The sequence below is a fragment of the Saccopteryx leptura genome, chromosome 1 (genome assembly GCF_036850995.1).
Source record: "Saccopteryx leptura isolate mSacLep1 chromosome 1, mSacLep1_pri_phased_curated, whole genome shotgun sequence".
Classification (NCBI taxonomy): domain Eukaryota; kingdom Metazoa; phylum Chordata; class Mammalia; order Chiroptera; family Emballonuridae; genus Saccopteryx; species Saccopteryx leptura.
Window position 1 is genome coordinate 57,838,544 of NC_089503.1, and position 24,192 is coordinate 57,862,735.

The 24,192-nt window shown below is 52.7% G+C and overlaps 1 protein-coding gene across 2 annotated transcripts in view; it reads right to left on the reverse strand.

The window, feature by feature from the left end:
• The window catches only part of PDE2A (phosphodiesterase 2A), a 95,016-nt gene extending 80,314 nt beyond the window's left edge, over positions 1-14,702 (reverse strand). Inside the window, exon 1 of one of the 2 annotated variants that reach the window (XM_066367739.1) lies at positions 14,479-14,702. In XM_066367739.1, coding sequence (XP_066223836.1) covers positions 14,479-14,549 — 71 coding nt within the window. In that variant the 5' untranslated portion in view covers positions 14,550-14,702. The remainder of the gene's footprint in view (positions 1-14,478) is intronic. The other variant, XM_066367757.1, reaches the window with a different exon arrangement.
• Positions 14,703-24,192: the final 9,490 nt, after the last annotated feature.

The window sequence follows — 24,192 nt, forward strand, 5'->3', positions numbered from 1 at the left end:
TTATTAATCCATTTTACAAACGCCTGGATTTTCTCTGCTTAAATCCTCCCAACCAATTCCAATCTTCTCCTCCGGGAAGACTTTCAGAGTGCCCCACCGACACCCATCCCCCTTCCTCTGAACCCCCAGGGACGGTGGGTGAGGGTCCTGGTCCCGCCAGTCGCCAGTCGCCCTGGCCTGCGGGCCCCTCCTCCCCCACCCAGGGCTGTAGGGGGCACTCAGAGCGGACTCTCCCATCCCATCTACCTGCCTGGAGCTGAGACCAGGCCTGAGAACACAGGCTGTCCTTGGTTCTGAACCCGACCAGGCCTTTCCCAGGAAGTTTAGCTTTTTTTCTGTTGGAAGTCACCTCTTCCTCAGCCTGGGAAGAAAGGCCAGACTCATTTGCTAGGCACTCTTGCCCTCCTCTCATCCACTTCCTTCATTCCCAGAACCTCAAAATAAAGGACCCATTTGAGCAGGAGGTTGGGGATGAAACTAACATGCATTCACTCAACGGGCATTTATTGAGCACTTTAGAGTGTGTGGTCTGTGAATGGACCTTGAGATATAATAGTGAACAAAACAAAACTTAATTCTTGCCCTTTTGGAGATTTTGGTCCTGTAATTCAGCACTGGGGTTAGCTTTACACACACATTACCCTACTTGATTTTTAAACTATGTATGAAGATGGCATTATTATACCCATGTTACAAGGAAGAAAACTGATTAGAATGAAAGGAACCTGCCGAAGGCCACACAACTAGCAACTAGTAAAGGCAGGGTTCAAAGCCAGGTGTGTTCGAGCCCACATCTAATTCTTCCTCCATGGGTGGGGCAGGGGGTCACAGTCCCTGCCCTCAAAGAGTTTATAATCCAGTTTACCTGTCCCAGTTCTCCAATAAGTGCCACTGAAAAGTGTTCCTTGCATCTGATCTGAACCCCTCTTACTGCATTCTAACTTTGCCTCTCTTTGCTGGGACCTCGGCGGGGTGGGGGTCAGCGTTCCTCTCCTTACAGACACCTGGGTGCTCCCGTAAGCTCCCAGACCTTCCTCCACCCCCACCTTGCACAGAGGCCTCCCCCACAAGAGGGAGTGAGGTGTGTGTTCTAAAAATACCTTAATCCCTCCCTAGTTGTGCTCTAATTAAACTGAGTGAGTCACTACTTTAAGTAATTTATTGCTAGTTACATAATTGCTTTAATATTTGGTTCTAGAACTGGGGAACAAAAGTGCCCCCCTTCTTTTCAGGGAATTACAAATCCACGGAGGGGTTTATGGTCCTTAGTGGGAGAGATGCGGAGGGAAGTGGAGGCACCTTGGACAGGCCCTGATCCATCTGGGCCAACATATGGCCACGTCCACCAGAGCCCCAAGGTATAGCTGATCCTAGGAGGGGCAGGCTTGTGGGAACACCAACTCTACTCTGTCACCTACTCTGTGGGTTTATGGGGTCACCACTCCCAGCTGACCGAACCCTCAGAGCAAAGCCTGTCCCCAGGAGACTGTGTCCTGAGCACTCCTTCCCCTCCCTGCCACATTGCCTCTGCCAGTCCACAGGAACCAGGCCCAGAAACGGCCCGCCGTTCCTTGGCATCTCCCGGCTGGTCAGAGGCAGCTCCTCTCTCTGCGCCCAGTGTGTCAGCTCAAGGAGAGCCCAGCGCCTCTCACAGCCCTGTAAGAAGTCACATCCCAAAGGGGACTGACGGCAAAGGGCACCAGGGAAGATGTGGGGGGCAATGATAAAATATTCCTTTCTTGACTGAAATGGTGGTTATAGGACGGTATATTTACTAAAACTCAGTGAATCATACACTTTAAATTGGTGATTTTATTGTAGATAAATTATACCTCAATAAAGTGGATGCAAAATATAAAATTTCAAAAAGAAGTCACAACCCACCTTCTGGGCTCCCATAACATAACAGCTGTACAGAGTTGGCAGCTGGGCAGAAACTGAGTGGCGCTGCAAAGAACCAGCTACGGAGGGCACACAGTAGGTGCCTCACAGAAGATGTTTGTTTCAGTCAGTTCCAATTAGCAAGAACTCACTAGGCACCTCCTGCGGCCACTTACACATCCTTGATCTCATTAGCTCGCCCCCTGGTCTTGCGAAGACCAGAGAGGGAGCCAAGCTGTGCAGCAGGTGCATTACAAACTTTGTCTCGTCTACTCCCCACCTAGTAAGGTGCACATCCCCCTTTTACAGATGAGGGAACAAGGTCCTGCAGCTGAGAAGTGGAGGAGCTGAGATTTGAACCAAGACACATTCCCTAAGGCTTTTGTTCACAATCGCTCACCTCTACTAAATGACCTAAGTTAGGAAACCATGCACAGAGGATGTGCCTCTGACCCCAGGCCTTGAATAATGAGGTTTTCACTAGGCTTCAGAGTAGAGGCAGGGCACACCCTGTGAGCGTGTGTGAGCTCACAGAGGTGGCAAGAGGCAGGGCCGGCTTCGGGAAGGAGGGAATTGGGTCAGGCAGCAAGCCTGGAATAAACACAAAAGAAATTAGGCAGAGTCTGAAAAAAAGGAGGCACAGGGCATCCAGCTATGCCAGCCTGAGGGTTAAATGCCCACTCAGTGCTATTCCTGACTCACTCCCCCCACTCCAAATTTGTCTCTTCTCAGTTTCTTGGCCCTGATTGCCTGCTCACAACCACAGTCACCACTGCACCAAGCACCGGCAAAAGCCTTCGTCCCCAAACTTAAAGACTGGTGCCATGCGGCAGGGGAGTGCTCCAAGGCGGAGGAGTGGGGAAGCGAAACCAAGACCTGAAGCATGATAGGAAATAGCCAGGTCAAGGGAGGGGACACCAAGGAAGGGTGTTCCAGGCAAAGGGAACAGCACAGGCAACAGCCCAGAGGCGAGATGCTGAACAGGTAGAGAACCGCAGGTCGCTGGGCCTGGCTACCTGATGGGCAGTCTCTATGCTGAGTGAGTGTACCTGTGGGTGTGCATCATGCGTGTGCTGCTTCGTGTCTGTGTTGCACATCTGGGTGTGTATTCCTGGGTTGTGTGCATAGGTTTTCAGTTCATTCCATTTCTGTGGTTTCTAGGTCAATTTTTAGATTCATCTTGTGTCTGTTTGTCAGTGTGTATCGATATCTGTGTTGTATGCGTGTTGCTGTCTGCTGCTTTGCGTGTGGGTTTCTGTGTCTGTTAAGTTTTTCTGTTTATTTGTGTTCGTTTCCACATGCCTAGAGCTGTGTGTTTGTGGCTGGGGACACTTGGTCCCTTAGATCAGATAGCTGAGGCCAAAGGAAAAGCCTGCCGCAGGGGGTGGCTTGAGCTGGGGTCCAGCTGCACAGAATGATTGTCCAGCACTTAGTGGGGCATAAGGCTACCCCAGAGATGCTAATCAACTCTGGAATTGAGTCAGTGGCCTGGGGCCCAGCAGAGGCTAAAAGTGGATCCCCACTGGGCCACAGAGCTTGGATGAGGTGGCTGGGCCAAGGTCTCTAACCCAGCACCAGGAGGGGACCATCTCCCTGAATCATCTCCCAGGGAGGCCCAAGGCCCAGGCTCTAGACAGCAAGAAGGATTGAGATCAAACTTCAGGATTGAGGTCTTAAAAAGGAGGACTTATAGTAGACTCGGCAGTGGACAGGTCATGTGTTAGCAAGAGATGAGGCAACAGTGACCCAGCTCTGCTCTTGGGAGCTACGGCCTGAGGGGGTGACTTCTGGTGCGTGGATAGTGCTCTGCAGTGTGGAAGCCACAGCCCAGTGAGGTGGGCGGGGATGCTCCTGGAAGCAGGTCTGAGTTGCCACCCGTCCCTGCATTGGTGGGTGTACCCTGCGGGGAAGTAGGCCCACAACTCAGGTCGGTAAGCTAGGGGGTGGGGCTGTCACTCTTTCTCTGACCTGTCTACACAATTCATATCTCCTCAGCCACCCCTGATGCAGCCTTCTGGCCTCTCACCTGAGTCTGCACACCAGCTCCCTGCTGACCCCTCTAACTAACCCTTCACTTGGAGCTTCCTAAACCCAAGGATAGCCACGCCTGCAAGGCATTCTCCAGCAGCCCCTGTGCTGCCCAGACAGAGAGCAGGGCAGCCACAGCAGGAAGCAGCTCCAGTGCAACAGCCCACGACTAAAAGCAACTAAAAGCACGTGGTGACCCAGGAAACCTGCTGGTACCTGGGCGCCCCCCAGGATTCAGTGAATGTGACAAAGTGGGTGTTCAGAGGCAGGGCCTGGCTTCTGGCTTCTGCGCTGAGACCCACCCAGCTGCATGACCTTGGGCAAATGGGCACCCCCCTGGGCTTCAGTTTTATATCAACCATTTGTCCCTCTAAATCTTCCAGATATCCACCCTTGTGGCTGTGCTGTGGCCGGACGCTGATTTCTACTGCTGCTTCACATCCCCCACCTCTTTGCCTTCTGGCCTCCAGTTGGGTTCTTCCAATGAAGGTGGGAGAGCAGTGTCTACACCTGGGGTATTCCACTCTTGCCCAGCCCACCGCCTCTGACAGCCCCGCTCTGACCTGGAGCACTCTTCTTGCCCCTCTGCCCTCTTGGACAGACGCTAGTTCTGAGTACCTTGATACACCCACCTCTGTAATAGTTGCTTCATCAAAGTGCCTTCAGGTAAACCATTTGAGGGTGTCATCTATTTCCCCTCTACAAAACAGGCCTAGCTTCTTGAAGGATAGTTGGGGGAATTGAACAAGGTGATTTTAAAATATAAAGGGCAGCCTCTAAGCCTTAGTTCTCTCCATCCAGCCACCAAACACTACCCCACAGAAAGTTTAAGATAATTGAGTTCTCGGGTATGGGAAGGATGCAATATCAAGCTGCCTGCTTCTCCCCTCTCCCACCCAATTCCCACCCAGCACCGGGAAGCTTCCACCCCGCTTCTTCCAGAGCCAATGTTTGCGGCCCCAGCCATGGCTCTCCCACCCCAGAGTCCCCCACAAGTCAGCACAAATGAAGCTGTCTGTCTGTCTGCTCCCGCTGCACCTGTGCTGAACCAGCAGAGCTGCGGCCGAGTTGCCCAGCCCTCCCCATCATCGCTGCCCCCCATCTCCATCAGTGTCCTCACATCCAGCCCCTTACCTCCAATTCTAAGCCTCTAGGAAGACATATTTCTCTCCAGTTTCCAGGGAAGGAGGCCTCCCTGCTTCCAGCTGGATGTCTAACCTCACACCTTTCCCTTTCCACTGCTCAAGCTGCCAGGGGGAGCACTCTAGAGCTCAAACCTCTCTTGGCAGCTACAGCTTGAATGACTCCAGAGAGCTTGCAACCGCCCTGGCTGGTTGGCTCAGCGGTTAGAGCGTCTGCCTGGCGTGTGGGGGACCCGGGTTCGATTCCCGGCCAGGGCACATAGGAGAAGCGCCCATTTGCTTCTCCACCCCCACCCCCTCCTTCCTCTCTGTCTCTCTCTTCCCCTCCCTATTGGAGCAAAGATGGCCTGGGCGCTGGGGATGGCTCCTTGGCCTCTGCCCCAGGTGCTAGAGTGGCTCTGGTCTCGGCAGAGCGACGCCCTGGAGGGGCAGAGCATCGCCCCCTGGTGGGCAGAGCCTCGCCCCTGGTGGGCGTGCCAGGTGGATTCCGGTCGGGCGCATGCGGGAGTCTGTCTGACTGTCTCTCCCTGTTTCCAGCTTCAGAAAAATACAAAAAAAAAAAAAATTTATCAGAGAGCTTGCAACCAACTTTCCTGCTAGGGCAGGAGTCTCCTCTGCAGCCTCCCTGACCAGGCTGCCCACTCACACCTCCCGCCTTCGAGGCAGCCCCTTCTGTGTGGGACTGCGCTGCCACGCTTGCCCTGAGCCAAGCTGGGCCTCCAGGACTCCCCAACCACCCCAGCGCTGTCTCAGTACTAAGAGCCCCAGGAGAGATTCTAGAGAAAGCCTCAAATGTTAGGGCAGTAGAAACCTAAAAAAGCATCTGATGAGGCTTCTAGAGGAGGCCCCTTGCCTGGTCTCAGCACACCACTGGTCTCCTCTCCAGGGAGTCTCCTGATCCATGGAGTGACAGACTTCACAAGCTCCCAGGAGGAGTCTCACAGCAGGTGGAAGTTCCAGTTCAAACTTCAAAGGCAGCATCTGAGGCCTGGGAGGAGTGGAAATGCCCAGGTACAGGAGGTGGCCTCATGCCAAAGACCTGGGTCTGTACTCTGAGCTCCCCACCTGCTCGAGAGCCTGCAGGGAGAGTGAGGGAGAGAGGCCAGAGACACCCCTCTCTCTGCTCCAAGCCCAGCCACCTGGCTCTGGAGCCCGCTGTATAATGTTGGGTTCATCGCTACTCCCTCTCTGGGCTTCAATATTTGCAACTTATACAACAAAAGGACTGGGCAGGAGTGTCTGACACTCTCTAGTGGGGTGCAGGTGTGACCAATAAGAGTTCCCAGGAGAATGGAACCTAGACACCTCTCAGCCACGTCTAGCATCTCAGTTTAAATAGCTCCAGATCGCCTGACCGGATGGTGGCGCAGTGGATGGAGCGTCGGACTGAGATGCGGAGGACCCAGGTTCGAGACCCCGAGGTCGCCGGCTTGAGTGCGGGCTCATTTGGTTTGAGCAAAGCTCACCAGCTTGGACCCAGGGTCGCTGGCTCGAGCAAGGGGTTACTCGGTCTGCGGAAGGCTCATGGTCAAGGCACATATGGGAAAGCAATCAGTGAACAACTAAGGTGTCGCAACAAAAAACTAATGATTGATGTTCCTCATCTCTCTCTGTTCCTGTCTGTCTGTCCATATCTATCCCTCTCTCTGACTCTCTCTCTCTCTGGGAAAAAAAAAAGATAAATAGCTCCAGATCCTGGCTGACTCACTCTGAGCCTGAACACAAAGACAACCTGATCGTCCCAGGGCCCTCCCTGACTAGGAGGGTCCCAGAGTCCCCTAAGGAAACCCCAGCCCCACACTTGACAACCGCTCAGCCCAAGTCCACACACATCTCATCTCCACCTTCAGGCAGGGAGGGCCCAGGAAAGAAAATGTTGAGTAGCCAGACCTTGGGCATGAACTTGCCGGGACAGCAGAGCAGGTGTACGGTATGTCTCTTCCCACACATTCACTCACCCATGCGCTCACACTAAAACACAGACACCATATACACAGAGATCCACACCACACAGTTTTACTAGAACATATGCACATAACACTCTACACACAGGTATATACACACACAAGCCACATTTGTGTGCGCATAACCATTTATTTACCAATAAATCAGGCATAAAATGGGCCCTTACATGTTCACACATAAGAATATGTCCACACTTTTATACACTGATCCACATGCTCTAGCCCTCTCAGACCTAAAGACACACATGCACAACTGGAAGCTCACATTTAGGCATACCACGCACTCAGATACAAAGGACACACAAACCAACCAATCTCACCTCCGCTGCGATATCAAGCAATTCACAATCCAATAGAAATCCAGACGCCAACAGCAATGTCGCTCTAAATCCATGTCCAAATCTAAGCCTGACCCTGAACTGTGAGGAGAAAGTTTCTTGTCCACTGGCTTAAGGCCTCCAGTGTGTCTGTGCCTGCTGGGTGGGGTACAGCCTTTCCTCGCTTTCCTTCTTCCCTGTACCATTTCAGAAGGGCCCACCCACCCAGGCCTATGGAAAGGGAAGAACAATGGGCTGTCCTTTCTCCACCCTTTACCTCTGCTCCTTGTCCAGCTTCTTCCTTCCCTCTCTCTGGCCTTTCAAACATAAGGATGATCTAAGCTGGAACGGACAGTATGTGACAGTAACCCCTGCTGAAGGTGTGTGGCATTACAGTTCAGCTCTGTGGTATGCAGTTATCATTCCCCAGGCTGGAGTGGGAGGGAGTGGGATAGAAGGGAGAGGAGAAGAGGAAGAGGAGGAGGAAGTGGAGAAGTGTGGAGGAGGAAAAGGAGCAAGATGCTGGGAGCCCAAGGATGGAGCTCAGAAGCCTCAAGCTGTTCGGGGTTTCTCCACTCCACTCCATGCTGCCCAGGGCTGCACGATCAGTCCTCCCGAAGCCCAACTCGAATCAAGTCCTGCTCCTGCTCAAAACCCTGTGTAAATCCTAATGGACCACAGCAAGAAGTCCAAACTCTGAGCCTGGAATCAGGTTTCTGAGCTGGCTAGCCCACCTCTTAGCCTCATCCCAAGGAGCCCAGTCCTTGTCTTCTGTCCCTTGAGCCAGGGAAGCTTCCTTAGCTCAGCTGCTCCTCTGCTGAGGTGTCCAATTGTTCACATCTTGCCTGCCCTTGGAGGCCTGGCCTTTGCCATCTAGAACAGTAACCCAGAGAAAGAGCAGAAGCGTGGGGGAAGACAGACTTGTGCTCCAGGCTGGGTTCCATTCGTCACTGTCTGAACACTTTTGGGTAAGTTATTTCCCCTCTCAGATCCTGTTTCTTCATCCAGAAAGCAGAAGTCTCTTGTGTTTGTGGTGAGGATTAAATGAGATCACGAAAATAAAAGCAGTGCTCTGCAAGCTGTAAACTTGTGAATGAATTTGTGAAGAGTCAAAATTATGGCTTAACCCTTTCATCTTTGCCCCCACCTGCACCCCCCAACACATAGCAGGCTGAGAGATTTCTGAAGGAAGGGACGAGGCTGCCTCACCTGTAGGGCCTTCCCCCAGCCAGCCTCAGCAGCAGGGCGTGGATTTGTATTCAATGGGAGGTAGTACTAGTGTACTTACTACAAATTCACACCAGACTACAACTCCCAGAATGACTCACAGACTGTCATGGGTGTGGCCACAGGTATAAAACCCTTTCTCACCAAACCCCTTCCTCCTTTGTATTCCCTGGGGATGTGTTTCAGACCAGGCAGGGCAGCCTAGGGAGTTGGTCACCTGTCTGAGGCCCTTCAGCCCCTCCCACAGAACATCCACACTTCTTACCATTCCCACCATCACAGCTCCATTTCAGACCAGCTTGTCTCCCACACAGTGACAGCTTCTGAGCTCCTAGATCTGGTATCTCCCCCTCGAGGCCCCACTGAATCTTTCTAAAAGTGTAGGTACACGTGGGTGGTTCATAAAGGCAGGAACTAACCTTTATAAGCACCTGCTACGTGCCTGGCACCACGCTCTCCAATTCCAGATTCTTCAGTTATCCTGGCAGGAAAGTATTATTATTCCCACTCCACTACTCAGTGGGGTTCAGAGAAGTTAAGGTAGTTGCCCAGGACCACACAGCTACAAAGTAATGCTGCTGAAATTTGAACCTTTGCCCGTCTGCCACCTTCTCTATCCTATTTTCAAAGCCTCCTCTGAAACCAGGGTAGCCATCCAAAGAGTGAGAGCCAGAAGCCCCAGGGTCCACATATCTCAGCAACTACACTGTTGGGAAGCTCTTCCAGATGTCTGATTTTTTTCTATAATTTTTTTAAAAGATTTTATTTATTGATTTCTTGGAGAGAGGAGAGAAAGAGAAAGGGGTAGGGGAGGAGCAGGAAGCATCAACTCGTAGTAGTTGCTTCTCGTATGTGCCTTAACTGGGCAAGCCAGGGATTTCAAACCAGCAACCTCAGCATTCCAGGTCAACACTTTATCCACTGCGCCACCACAGGTCAGGCCCCAGATGTCTGATTGAAATCTCTTCTGCTACACCAAGCCCCAGTTGCCTCCTGTTTTTCAGGGAGAGCAGTAAGAAGGGTGACTTCAGGGACTTCAGAAATTGGGTCACGTCACTGGGGACCTGACCTTTCCCAGGGAGCAGGCAGCTGAACAATGGGAAATAAATGTGTTGAAAACATCGCTGTTACTAAATATATTGACTTCCCAAGAGGACTGGGGTGCTGACAGGGAGCCTGTGGCCTCCGCCCTGGAGGCCACAATCTTGTGGCTCAGACAAGCTGGGTTGCTCAGAGCAGCAAAGACTGCTCTTGCTGTCCTGGAGGCCGGGTCAGAGGGGGTGGAGACCAGCACAAAAGGGGTGATGTCTCATCCTCCAGGCCAAAGCTGCCAAGCCCAAGCCAGCTGATTTGCATTTACTTTGCACTTATTGCTTGCCACTTTCTGAAAGGGGCCCTTAATCTTCAGCCACTGACTCTCCCAAATTTCCAGGGTCTCTTTTCTTCACTGAATACCCCATTCTCAAGCAAGGAGAGCCTGTCAGCAGAACTGCGAGGAGCACTAGAAGAGACGAAAAAGCTGTAAATGTATGGCCACCCCTATGTGGCAAGGCTGTTGGGAGACACCTGGGTGACAGAAAGCGCCTCCTATAGTCTAACCTCAACCCCCTCACTCTCCTGTTCATCGCTGCCCAGTCCTTACCCCACCCTGCACTTCATGCTTAGGTCACTTTGGATTCACACAGTTCTCACATAAGCAAAGCCATGCTTGTGCTCACTTCAAAGACTTTACCTATGGTATCCCTTGTTCTTGGAGCTGGCCCTCAGTTGTGCCTGGAGAAGTGACTCCTGTTTCTAAGGCCAGCCCTAAAGCCCCTCCTCTTAAATGCCTTCCCTTGACACTGGCAGAGGTGGGGAAGACCATGGCTTCCCTCCACATGGTCACTAGTTCTGTTCATCTCCCCATGGGACTGCCATGTTCGGTTGAGCAGCAACCCAGTGAGTGGCTGCTGAATGAACCCAGGAATGGCTGGATCTCTATCCCGCTCCCCTGTCTCTCTGAACCCTTCTAGTCCCCCTCTCCCTGGATGACATCACTCACTCACCTGCAGGAAGGGTAGGGATGGAGAATGCTTCTGTCTTTAACTCCCCTTCCTGCCCTGGGAGACGCCCCCTTCACGAAGCCAGGAGATCCCATAACCCTCTGTGCTAGTAGAAAGTTCTTCCTGTTGTTATACTCACTCCTGCTTCTGGCCATTCCTCTTTCTTTATCATAATTCTTGGAGAGGGGTCAGGAACTGCCCCATCTCAGTTTTACCATCTGTTCATCTTTCTTCTGCCCAGGATGTATTCCTGCATCATTGTGCCTCAGCCTGGCCCTGTGTAGGAACTGCCCCATCTCAGTTTTACCATCTGTTCATCTTTCTTCTGCCCAGGATGTATTCCTGCACCATTGTGCCTCAGCCTGGCCCTGAGGAACAACAGTGACCAGAACAAAGAAGTGACACATGGCCAGGCTAGGTATCTCAGAGTAGCCAGGCCCTGTAGATGGCCCCAGGGCAGATATAACCACTACAAGGGAAGGGCTACCCAAGAGGGAAGAGATGAACATCCTGCCCCAGGGGGTACAAAAGCTGGGCTGGATAGATCTGTCAGCAAGTGGCAGCGAGGAAGCAACTTCTAGATGGTGGCCCAGACGCTCTTCATGTCCTCTCCCACTCAGTGGCTACACTGAGACTGTGTGCCCTGTTCCATGCTATGAGTAGGGAGGCATAAGGAGGTGGCTCCTGCCTTTGAGGAACTTCTTGGCTGGCTGGGTTAGGAGCTCACACACAGGGGACAACACTGGGAAAGGCTGAGTTTAGGGCACATTTTTGATCCTGTAGCATCAAAGAGACTTCAGGGTGGATCATAGGGTCAAAGGGTGAGAGAACCTAGGAGGACTTCCTAGGAGAGGCTTCCTATTCAAAAGCCTTTCCCCAGCTCCCTAATCCTACAAGGAAAAGTCCAAGCCCCTTAGCCTGGCTCTTGAGACCCTACAGAACCTGACTGCTTCTGCCCTCTCTTCTCAGTGCCCTCCCTGCTCCTGCCAACCCAAACTCTTTCTGCCCCTTGAACATGCCATGGTTTCTCACATCTACCCACCTTTACATGCTGTCCCCTCTGCTCTTCCCTGCTTGGGCAGTTCTTGTCCAACCTTCAAGATCTATCCATTCTTCAAAATCCAGTCCTAATGTCTTTCTCTGAAACACACGGGCTTGGTACGGCCCGCCTCGTTCTCGGGGTTCCCTCTGCAGGCACTGTTCGCTTCTGCCTCCCTCATCAGACTGGGCACTCCCTGAGAGCAGGGTCTGGGTTGGCGTCCTCTGTGTCCCTAGTGACCAGGCCCAGCTGGCACCAAGCAGGCCCTGGGGAATCCCTGCTGAATAAATGACTGAATAAATGAATGGGTGCATGCAGGAATGGAAGTGAGCTGAGAGGGTAGACTGTGCAGGCCGCCAGCAGAGGCCTGAGGAGTGTGGGCCCAGCCTGACAGCAGCACAGCTGAGAGTGAGACTCCCAGCCCATTAAGACTGAAGGGGGTGCTGCCAGTTCTGCCTCCCCCATTTGGCTAGATCCCAGCCAAGCCATCAGTAGTCCCTGGGGACAGGAGGCTAGAGTGGGAAGCAGGAAGAGTGGCAGGAGCTGCTCGGTGGGCAGGGGGAAGTAGGGGCTGTGGGGAGCCTAAAGGCAATTAACTGTCACTGAGCCAACCCAACTCAGCAACCAAGAGGTCCCTGCAGGGCTTAAAGGAAGAGACCGAGACTCGGGTCTGATGAAGAGCTTCTGCCCCAGCCTTGCAGCCAGAGGAGGGTAACAAAGCCATAGCCTCAGTTTCCCTGTCTGGGAAAAGGTGGCTGTGTTCTCTGACCCTCTGCACACTGACTAGGAACCCTGCAGTCTCCCCACTATCGTACTTGCCTGAGGCTTCTTAGGGCTTTTCCTTTCCGACATGCTGACCTCTAAGGTCGTGCCACTACACGTCCACCCCCCCCCCCTCCAATCCCAGCACAGTACAAGGCTAGGCTACCTCCTGCTCCCTTCCCCATCTGCATCCTCTAGTCTTCCCCTTAAGGGAGGTCCTGGTCTCATGTGCACCTTGGCCCATTCAGACCCAGACCTCACTGATGCCTGTACCGGCCTGGCCACACTAGCATCCTGGTCCCCATCTCGCTCTTCCAGGTCAACTCTGACAGCACCACTGAGGCAGCGTTCTAAAACCCCTAATAATTTGATTATGCTCCTCCATCACATAATACCTTCCTGGACTCCCCAGGATCATCAGGATAAACAAAGCCTCTGAAGCCTGGAGTTCAAAGTCTTGCAGGATGTGGTCATGCCTACCCTCCAGCCTCCTCACTCTATGTGCCAGATCCCAACCTATGGCCTTTGCTCATGCTGTACCCACCCCACCCCCCACCTGTTAGCTTGATCCTGGTCTTCACTGCTCAATTATTCTCAAGCTATTTCATGTCTAGGGAGCTTAGAGGGCAGAGCCATTCTTGCCTATTTCTTTTCTGCATCTCTCCACAGGGTGTAGAATGAATTGTTCTAGACTCGCAGAGGTGGTCACACATTCAGCCACCCCCACCTTGCTCAGTGGGCCACAGGGTGTCAGCTGTATCCTCACTCACCAGGGAAAGAAAACAGCCACCCCCACACACTCAGATGAATACACACACGTACACACACACACATACACGCACACCAACCACACAAGCACCAACATACACTCATGCACAGTAGCATCCTGATCACACACCCACATCAGGACACTCATGCTAACACACACACAGACACACACACGCAGCAACACTAATATTCACATACTAACAAATATACCCACAAACACAAATGCACATGGAATCAAGCAACATGCTCAATATTGAGTCATTTTATTTTGTAGACATAGCACACATATGTACATGCATGCCAACATACAAATTCAAACACACACACACCAACCTGTACTCAGACATGGGCAGATAAACTCTCACAGTCACACTGGGATGCTCACACACCCTGACATGCTGCTGCACATCCAACCACCAAGAACCCTGGAACTCTACAGGTCCCTTTATACCTCACTTGTCCCCTCGCACCCCACGCATGTACACATATACATACCCTCAGGTAGCCTGGCATAGACCTGCACCTCACTGACTTGGAGACACGCGTATCACTTGCCCACTTCAGCAACCTACAGACAGCGAGGGGCACCTCCTAAACCACCTTCACTCACCTGCACACGCACCCTCCTGCACGTGGGCAAACACGAGGCTGGTGCACAGGGGCCTCGTTCCAACAAACACTGTGACTCTCCCTGGGACAGGTGCTTTGGCGTCAAGTTGCCTAAACTGGCAGCTTTGAATCCCAATCCCAGTTCCATGGAGGCCAGTTGCCTCAGACCCTCTCTTGCCCCAGGGCCACTCATTCATTTTTATGTTCTCTCTCTCTCTCTCTCTCTCTCTCTCTCTCTCTCTCACACACACACACACACACACACACACACACACACACAGGAGTCCCCAGTGGTCCAGACATTGTCCCTCTTCAAGGTCTTGAATCTATCCATCTCTATCAGCCCCAGAGCTCCTTGGAACCCACCCCCCACCCCCCACAGACCTCCCCCAACCTCAGCCCTTGAAGGAATGATTCAGGTTTATTACCAAGCCCTCTCCAAACCACCAGCCTGTTCTTTGGGACCCTGACCACATCACCACCTAGATTGACACCAGGCATCCCCACCCTGCACAGAGCCCTCCCCCATCACCATTCTACAGTCCAGCAACCAAGTGCCCAGGAGCAAGATCGATCCTCCCACGTGGCTCAGCTCCATGCCAAACCCAGCTCCTTAGAGGGACTCTCAGGACCCTGTCCATGGCATCTCTTGCAGTCACTCACCCAGACCCCAGACCCCAGCCCCTTGACAGTACTCACGGCTCAGCCGGTCGCGCTGCCGGGTACTGCTGACTCCTGCAGAGGATGGAGTGGCCGCACGCCTGCCCCATCACTCCTCATCGTCTGCCTCCCCAGCCAGACTAAGGTGGCCCCTCACCCTGACCACCCAGCCCGGGGTCCCAGGCAGGGCGCCTGATCCAGAAGGCAGGGAGACCAAGAGCAGCAGCCTGTCCGCTACTCAGCCTGGACTCAACACCCCAACCCAGCCCTGCTGCCCTGGCTGCTCCCTGCTGCTCTCGCCTCTCCTGCTTCCACTGCCTCTGCCGCTAGGCTGGCTACGGGAGGAGGCTGGAGCAGTTCTGATAATGCAGAAGGGGGAGGGGACAGGGAGGAGGAACAGAGAGGCCCAGACAGAGAGGGCGAGAGGGAGGGGTAGAGAGAGACTGGCTGGAAGAGAAAAAGAAAGACTCACACAGAGGAGAGGCAGAGAGAAACAGAGAGGAAAGGGAGAGAAACACATGGAGAGTGGAAAGGGATCTGAACCCCATAGAAATCAAGATGTAACTACAAAGAGATCAGAGAGGCACAGGAAAAAAACACACAGACAAAGACAGAAAAGGGGAGAAAGATAGAGACAGAAGTGGAGAGGAGGGGATGGGGAGAGGCTGATCTAGGAACCCAAACAGAGGCTTGGATAGGATCTGGGGTGAGGGGCAGGTAGAGGGGACAGACTTTCTGCTACCCGTCTTCACAGAGGCCCTCAGGCAAAACACTCCTGAGCCCTCAGGTGTAGAAGGGCCAGGCCTCCAGGTAGAACTCCTTTGGGCTCCCTTAATGGGTCTACATCACATCCTATGTGTATTCCCAGCACAGATTTGGGTACAAAAAAGGTTCAGAGGGCTTTTGCTGATGGCCTTTTGGACTCAGAGCCTTATCACAGAGTTCCCCTCTTGGTGGCTCTGCTTATCTGGGAGATGATGCTTGGGTATGGACTCCTGCCAGGAGTCGTGGGCACCAAGCCACAGCATCCCCATAAGGTCTTCACTGTCAATAGGCTACAGCCATGGGGGAAGGCCTGCTGCACCTCTGCCCTGCCCCAGCGAGGACTCCTCAGGAGGAGGATTTAACCCAATGGAATGGAGGCAATTTAAACAACAGAACAGGTAGGGAGTTGTCTCAGCAGAGATCCCGTTAGATATAGGAGAAAAAACTCCACACTTTTAGGCAGGACATTGGCTCCACCATTAACATATTCATTCATTTACAAACACCTGTGACTGGTCAATCTCATCTGATGTGATTCAAACTGTTTCTTGCCTTGGAGAAGCACTCAGACAAGGGGTGGGGGAACTTGGCAGTGTGATAGAGCAGTGGTCCCAACCCCCGGGCTGTGGACCGGTACCGGTCCGTGGGCCATTTGGTACTGGTCCGCAGAGAAAGAATAAATAACTTACATTATTTGTTTTATTTATATTTAAGTCGGAACGATGTTTTATTTTTTAAAAAATGACCAGATTCCTTGTTACATCCTTCTAAGACTCACTCTTGACGCTTGTCTCGGTCACGTGATACATTTATCTGTTCCACCCTAAGGGCTGATCCGTGAAAATATTTTCTGACATTAAACCGGTCCGTGGCCCAAAAAAGGTTGGGGACCACTGTGATAAAGGAAAGCACAGGGTCTGTTGTGCCTAGAGGGGGCCCATGACCCATCAGGAGGTACAAACATTTCTGTAAGAAAGGATATCAGCTGGGTCCTTAAAGACGAAGAGATAACCTCAGGAGAAAGGGGTATATAGTCCAGGCTAAAGGAGCTATCTGTTACCTTTAGCAGTAATCCCACCTCGCTGAGCTGTGGAGGGATAACCCCCACTGCACACTCCAGGCTCCAGACAGAGAAGCCCAGGAGACCAGTGGAAACCTGACACCTGCACAGTGGTGGGGGCAGAGACAGGAATAACCAAGCTCATGCAGAACTGTCTAGGCTGAGTGCTAGAGAAAGCAGTTGGTTTAGGAAGTGTCAAGAAAGAAAATGTGAAAGAGCTTTTGCTTCTCACTGAGGCCCCAGAAGGTAGAATTTTCTGAGTGCTCTGGGCAAACTGTCTTCTCACCTGACCCATCCTTGGGACCTCGTTGCTTCATGCATGCTGGCTGGCAAGGCATTCTGCGGTCTCAGAAAGCCTAAGCCCTGGACTGGGTCCAGTCTTGGCCCTCAGGACTCTCCTTCACGCCCTGAGGAGCCTGGCGGGAAGAAGCTGAGTCAGAGGAGTTTAGAGGAGTGCTCTTCCTGGACATGGGTGAGGAGGAGCAGGCCTCACCTGACCCTCAGCCTCCATTCTGCCCCACCCCCACTCAGGAAAGGATGGTGGAGGCCTTGTCTTTGAAAACCTCCTGGGAATATATTCAAACAAGTCACACCAAACTGTCACACCAAACTCCACAGCTGCCTCAGAAGGTGTCTGCAGGAATGAGGTGCAAGATCCAGGACTCCTGGGTACTCTAGAAAGTAGATCCTGCAGGGGGAAGTTCAAATCCCAGATCTGCCATGTGTCCTGGGCAAGTTATTTTATTTTAATCTAATGATAGTTCATTTTTAAGGTGTCTTTTTTAATTTTATTTTTTAAAATTAATTTATTGTGTGTTAACAGTTTCAAGTGTCCCACTCAATATAACACCCTCAATTCCCCCTCCCCCTGCATCGTGCCCCCCCTGCTGGGCAAGTTATTTAACTTCTCTGAACTTGAACTTAGTTTTGTCATTGTAAAGATGAGGTCACAAATTCCAAGCTCAAAGAGCTCTGGGGAATGCCTGCAAGGTTCCCAGTAAATAGTGTGTTCCTCTCCTCCCTTCCTCCCTAAAGAGGTTGAATTGGTGGGGCCAAAGTTAGGTAGGGGCTCCTGTAGGGTAGCGCTGGGAGTGGGAAGGTGCAGAAAGGGGAAAGCCTGATACTATCCAGGCTGCTCCTCCCTCCTCCACATCGAACCGGCCTGCAAGACCAGCCCTAGCAAGGAATCCAAGGCCCCGTGCGAGAACAGCTACGCCCCGTCCTGCTTCAGACCCCGCCCTCCGGACGCTCTCCGCGGTGCTGATCCGTGAATGCCCCGTTCGCAAACCCAGCAGCCGGTCAGCAGACACTGTTTTTGCTAGTTGGGGAGCTGGAGGGAGGTGAGAGGAAGCAGAATGCTCCTGGGGGACGGACGGCTGCCCAAAGCGACAGGAGGACCCAGCCTCCCCCCAGGCTCCAGCTACTTCCTCCTGGCCAAAGGCGACTTCTCAGCACCCTCCCGGCTCTCTCTTACGAAGTTGTTTCCCTCCCACCGTCCAGATGGCACCAACTCTTGCTTGCTGCTTCATCCTATCGTCACCCCCTCAATATCGACAGGTGCTCCTCACAGAAGCACCGGGCCCTATCTCTCCTCATTCCCCACTCCACCCTCACAGAACATGGAGCTTGCTTCCCACCAACAAACCAACAAATCCGAGTGGCCTTCTGCCCAGCTCTCTCTCTGAAGCTCCAGATGACTGGTACATGCTGCGTCCTGGACATCTCTTCTGGGGACATCTGACAAGCCCCTCACACTTTAGTCAGCATCCAATACAGCTTTTGTCTCTATCAAATGCATCAGCAAACTTCTAATCCCCATTCTGGAAACTTTAAAGTTGCTTTGCCTCTTCCCTCTTCACTTCTTGCAACGAATCTGTCATGAAGGCCTTGTCAATTCTCACATCTTCCAACTCCCTTCATTCCCCAAGCCCCAGCTTCCTTTACCTCCCCTGACCATTCTTCAGCCCCTCTAGTCCACCTCCATCCTGTACCTATTGCCAACTTTCTAAGACATCTAGCTGGTCATGTAACTCTTCCTCAAAATCCTTGCATGGCTCCCCAGATTCCTCAGGATAAAGCCCAAGCCCCTCCGCCTGGCTTCTAAGGTCTCTCATGATCAACCTGAGGGACCCTCCCGTCCTCTGCTCCACATGGAGCAGCCTCTGGTCCCTAAGCACATGCCAGTGTTTTCACTACTCCTTCACTTGGCACAGTCTGCTTCCCCTCCCAGGCTGAATTCCCTCTCCTCTTCCTTTTCTCTTCCCATCCCAAATGCTGACCCATTCTCCCTGGGTTAGCTCAGCACACACCTTGCCCCCACCTATAGAAACTACGGAGGCAGGAGAGGTTATTGCATTCTGCACTGAACAGCCTTGACTGCCTCTACCTTCTCTAACTTACCACCTGTCTCACCAATGCTTCCCCCCTGCTCAGGATCACATTTTCAAGGACAAACTAAGGTCCTAGCACCTCAGCCCCAGGCGGAGGCTTGGAGCAGCCTCACCAGGTTCAGGTGAGAAATGATGGAGGAAAGTAGAGTATTCAGAGCTCAATCCAGGACCACATCGGAGCAAGCCCTAGGAGGCTGCCGGAGGATGTGGGGACACAGGTGATGTGGAGGGGGGCCCCACTGACCTGCTCTGTGGGAATTCACCCCCCACAGAGCAGACTGAAACCATAAAGTGTGAAATAGCCCTGAGCTCTCCGGGGGAAGGCTGGTAATTGGCAGAACATGAATTTCACGGAGGGTTGGCCTGAAAACCCCTGGGTGACTCCCTCTGGCTGGAGGCCAGGATGGGCCCACATCTGGGTCTTGGGAATAGGGTGGCAGGTGGGGGGAAGCTCAGGGAGCCATCGCACAGTGCTTCTCCATCTTCTTCTTGCCTAGGAAGCCACCACCTATAGCTCCAAGGACACCACCTATAGCTAGAGGAGTACTATGCCCTTGGCAAGGGCCTGGCACAGTTCCCTGCATTCCTACTCTAAGCATACACCCCATCACACCACGGGTGACAAAGCCTTTGCTGACAAAGAAACAAAAAGCTACCACAGCCTCCAGAACAGCTTCAAGGTGGAGCAGCTTTTCAACACTGCAGGAAGGTGGCTTTGGGGACCCAGATCCCAGGGTTGAGGCATTGTAGGCCTGCTTGAGGTTCCAGATCAGTCAGAGCTGCCCTGTGAGGGAAGTGACAACCCCAGGTTGGGGCAGTGAGCTCCCCGTTTCTGTGGGGCATGGGGATAAAGTGGTGCCGCAGATGGCAAATTTAGGGAGGGGAGAGACAGCTGAAGCTCAGCCCCTCAGCCCAGAATCCAGTGACCCTTCCTGCCTACACTGCCCTGTGGTGGGGTGGGGAGGCTAAACAGGCCCAAGGAGGAGGCACAAGCTTAGGGTGAGCAGAGAAAAGGAAGAGAAAGAAATCAATTAGACACCTAGAAATGCCTTCTGCATAAGGTCTAGGACATCTCCAGGGATATGATGCAGGGGAGTCCAATACCTTGTGCTCCAGATGGGGAAACTGAGGTGAGAGAGGGCAGAGTAAAGGGCAGGGCTAGGCTTAGGACCAGGCACTTTTAGCCACTGCCCCACCAGACCACCTTCTCCTCTTTGCAACTTTCTGCCTCTCCCTCATCCTCACCTCTTCTAGCACGGCAAAGTCCCAAGAGAAAAAGCTGTGGATATAGCTTCTGACCCTGGAAAGGAATCCCCAGGAATGTGGAATTTCAGAAGGGGCAGGGCAGGGCAGAAGTGGCCCCTATGGCTGCGCCCTGTGCTGCACTCCCAGGCCTCAGTTTACCCACTACCACCACTCTCCAATCCAGAACATCAGGGTCCTCCTTGCCAGGAGACCCTGAACCACCCACTCATCCCTAATTACCTCTTCCCCCTTCACTCTCTGCACCTGGGGGGAGGGGAAGGAGGAAGTGTGACTCAGTGGGATAAAGGCAGCTGCTATATTTGAATAATTATATAAGCCAGGAGGGAGGCAGCAGACATGTGACTCCATCAAAGTCAGGAGGCAAGTTGAGGCTGGGCTCAGTAGGGAGGGTCTCCTCACTCCATCCCCAGGCTCCAGCCTGGGCTTAGACATGACTCTAGGAGATCCTTGGAGACTGTGAGCTAATTTCTGCATTGCCAGACTGACTGCAAGAGAGGTCTTCCTTAGGACTTACCGTTAGGTAACCTTAGGAAGGCTCCATTTCTCTCCATCTTCTTAGAAAAATAACCTCCTGGCTTCTAGAAACCCCAAGGCCAGACCTGGACTAAGCCACAGACATTCTCCATGAATGCTCTCCTCTCCAGAAGGAAAGAGAACTGAAAACACAATTTGCCACTGACACAGAAAGAATGCCTGCTGGAGAGGGCATGAGGCGTGAAGCCTTGGCTCGCTTGTGGCATCTTGGAAGGGCATGTGCTCCTGTCCCAGCTACACCACTTACTACTCACCTGACATTGGCAAGTCCATGCCTCAGTTTCCCTTACCTTTAAAATGGGAAAAGGAGTATCTTCCTCATAGGGTTGGTTACAAGGATGAAACAAGATGCCACATGCAAAGCCTCAGCCCAGTAGGTGGTGGGTGCTTCCTAATGGTTCACCAGCATTACCTTTGTATCATTATCTTGACACTAAGGACTGGCTAGAGACCTCCCAGGTAGCAGGATCCCAGGTTGGATCTGACCTCTTTGACCCAGGAGCAAAGCCAGACTTGCTGTGTGCCCCTGACCTCTCTGGCCCTCAGGTGTTTGAGAGAAGATTCGCCCGTCTCCTCCATTAGACTTAAGGTTTTAGAAGCTGCGGTACAAGTAGAGCTGGTCAAGGTGGGGGTGTCCTGGGGGTGATAAGAGCTGGAAGCAGGCGTGGCAGCCAGTGCTAGGCAGCAGCACAAGGCCCGCCTCCTCAGGTCCTGTGACAGCTCCTCCTAGGGGACTGTGGGGCCCCTCCCAGGAGAAGGAAGGCTGTGCCCACCCTAGGCTGTGTTGCCATGACACTGGTCTCCATGGTGCCAGGCACACATTCCTCCCCTCATTCAGGAGGGACAGAAAGTGACAGGAGCTGAGAAGGTTCAGGCCTCTGGTCCCCGTCTCCATCAGCCCCTGTGAGGCTCCTGTCCTGAGCCCCTCAAGAGGGAGAACAGGGAGGAAGGACAGTTTCCATCTAAGAAGGTCCAAAGAATGGAAAAGAGAGGACCCAGAGTGACTGAAATAGCGGGAGAGACATCCAGGTGCAGAGAAGCAGCAGAGAGAAGGGCAGGGTAGGGAGAGCTGGGGAGCCAGGCTGCAGGAGGAAAGGCAGGTGGTGAGGAAGAACATAGTCAAGGAGGGCGAAGTGCCTCCCAGGCTGACAGGTGGTGGGAGGCACCAGTCCAGCCCATCTCTTTGGTCCCAGTGTTTTGAGGTGGGTGGTGGTGGGAGGACAGAGTGGAGGAGCAGCTGGAGAGAGGGGGCAATTTTCCTAGAGAGCTTTGTGTGTGTGGGCGTTCATACACATGCAGAGTGAGTGCAGGCTGAGGTGTGCAGGCATGTACGTGCAGAGCAAGTGTGTGCGGCATGTGTGTGCCTGTGCCACTGTGTCTCCAGGGTGATAAATACAGCAACAGGAGCTGTAACCAGGGCAGAGAAAGTGCGGAAATTTCCACAGGCTAAAAGTGGTGTGGGAGAGGGGACACGCTAGGGCTGGACCAGCTAGGGCGGACCAAAACCCCCACTGTTCCTGACAGTTCTTCCCTGGGCCAGTGCCTAGGCGGATACAAGTGACCTGGGTACATGCACCACCCCCGCCCCAAACACACACACGCAAAGTGCAATCAGTACAGTAGAATAAAGAGCAACCCAGAAGAACTTCCTGAAGATGTCGTTTTGGAGGAGAGATTGGGAGGTTCATGCGAGCTGTACTCACATGTATGTGAGAAAGACAGACATTTCCCAGATTAGGGTCTGGGTCATCTAGGTCACAGAGCTGGCTAAAGGAATAGGAACTATTCATGTTTTTGGTGGGTGAAAACTCCAAGGAGCCCACTTGACTATTTAAGAGGTAGGTGACACAGGCAAAAATCTCGACACCAGAGGCCTGAGGGATAGGCCCTGGAGAGCTCGTGGGGAACGAAGCTCCAACTACAACAGGCTGCTCACTGCAGAGTGACATCACTTTGCCTTTGGTTCATGCCATCCCCTCTCCTGGATATGCCTTTCCCCACCAACTCCCCCTGCAGAATACACTTGTCTTTCTAGCCTCACCTCAGCCATGAAGTCTTTCCTAAATACTATCCCCCACCACTTCCTCATCTGCTCCCACTCAGTGTTCAGTAAAGCTCTTCACACAGAAGGTGTACAAGAAATGCTCACTGAGTGAAAATATATTGGGCCTGGAGAGGATTCTCAATGCCATGATGTCCCCCCAGACATTCTTGGGAAAGGAACTGTTGAGGGATAGTACTAGGTACTTCCACTTATTGGCTCATTTATCCTCCCATTAGTAGGTACAGGCATACCCTCAGAGATTTTATGAATCTGGTTCTAGACCAGTGCAATAAAGCAAGTATGGCAATAAAGTGAGTTGTAATCTTTTTGCTGATGGAAGGTCTGTCTTCAAATCTGTTAAAGCACAACACCTGTGAAACATAATAAATGAAATGCAATAAAGTGAGGCATGTCTGTACTATTAATATCTCCAAAGTACAGATGAGAACACCAAGAATCAGTAACCTTGGGAACTCAGACAAAGCTCCACAGCTCATAGATAGGAGCATTGGAATCCACACCCACGCTTTTCCAAAACAGCCCGCTGTGGATGGGGTTTGGGAGCCACCAGAGCAGGGGGCCAGAAAAGAAGACCTGAGCTCCAGGCCCCCCTTCCAATCTAGCTCAGGGGAACAGAGGAAGAGGGAGGACCCACTTGCCCTCCCTGCCCCATTAATTTCCTGAGGAGCCCAGGGGTCTCATGAGGCCCCGAGGCCCTGAACACTTTGCTGAGTGTGTAGGTTGAGCCAGGAGATTGAAGAGAGAGACAGACATCCCACCCCACCACCCAGCCCTTCCCCCACATCCCCTCTCAGCCTCCTTTCCACCCACCATGTCCTCTGACTTGCCCCCGTTTTCTCTCCCAGGGCTCCCTGTGGTCTCCAGGCCCAGACTTGGGTTGACCCTGGAAGGCTTGTCCTCCCCCCAACACTTCAACCCGTCCCGTCTACCATCTACCCCATGTGTACCAGTCTTTAAGGCCAGTTCAGGGGCACCTTCTCTTTTTTTTTTTTTACAGAGACAGAGAGTGAGTCAGAGAGAGGGATAGACAGGGACAGACAGACAGGAATGGAGAGAGATGAGAAGCATCAATCATTAGTTTTTCATTGCGCGCTGCAACACCTTAGTTGTTCATTGATTGCTTTCTCATATGTGCCTTGACCACGGGCCTTCGGCAGACCGAGTAACCCCTTGTTGGAGCCAGCAACCTTGGGTTCAAGCTGGTGAGCTTTTGCTCAAACCAGATGAGCCCGCGCTCAAGCTGGCGACCTCGGGGTCTCGAACCTGGGTCTTCCGCATCCCAGTCCAACACTCTATCCACTGCGCCACCGCCTGGTCAGGTGGGGGGCACCTTCTCTTACAGAAGCTCCCTTCATCTCCAACAGCTGCTCCCCACCCCTCAGCAGGTCTAACTTTGGGCTCCTCAGCCAATCTCAAAAAATAAGTGAACAAACCTCTCAAGGGGTCCCACTTTTAGGAATCCTTTGACAAAGACCAGCAGAGCCTTTTGCCCTAATCCACCCAACACTGTTGTCATCGCCATAATTCATTAAAGTTAAGGCCCTAAAGGCTCCCAGTTCCAAGCAAAAGCACTTTAAACTCCTGACAGTTCAGCCTGACCTGTGGTGGCACAGTGAACAAAGCATCGACCGGGAACACTGAGGTTGCCAGTTTGAAACCCTGGGCTTGCCTAG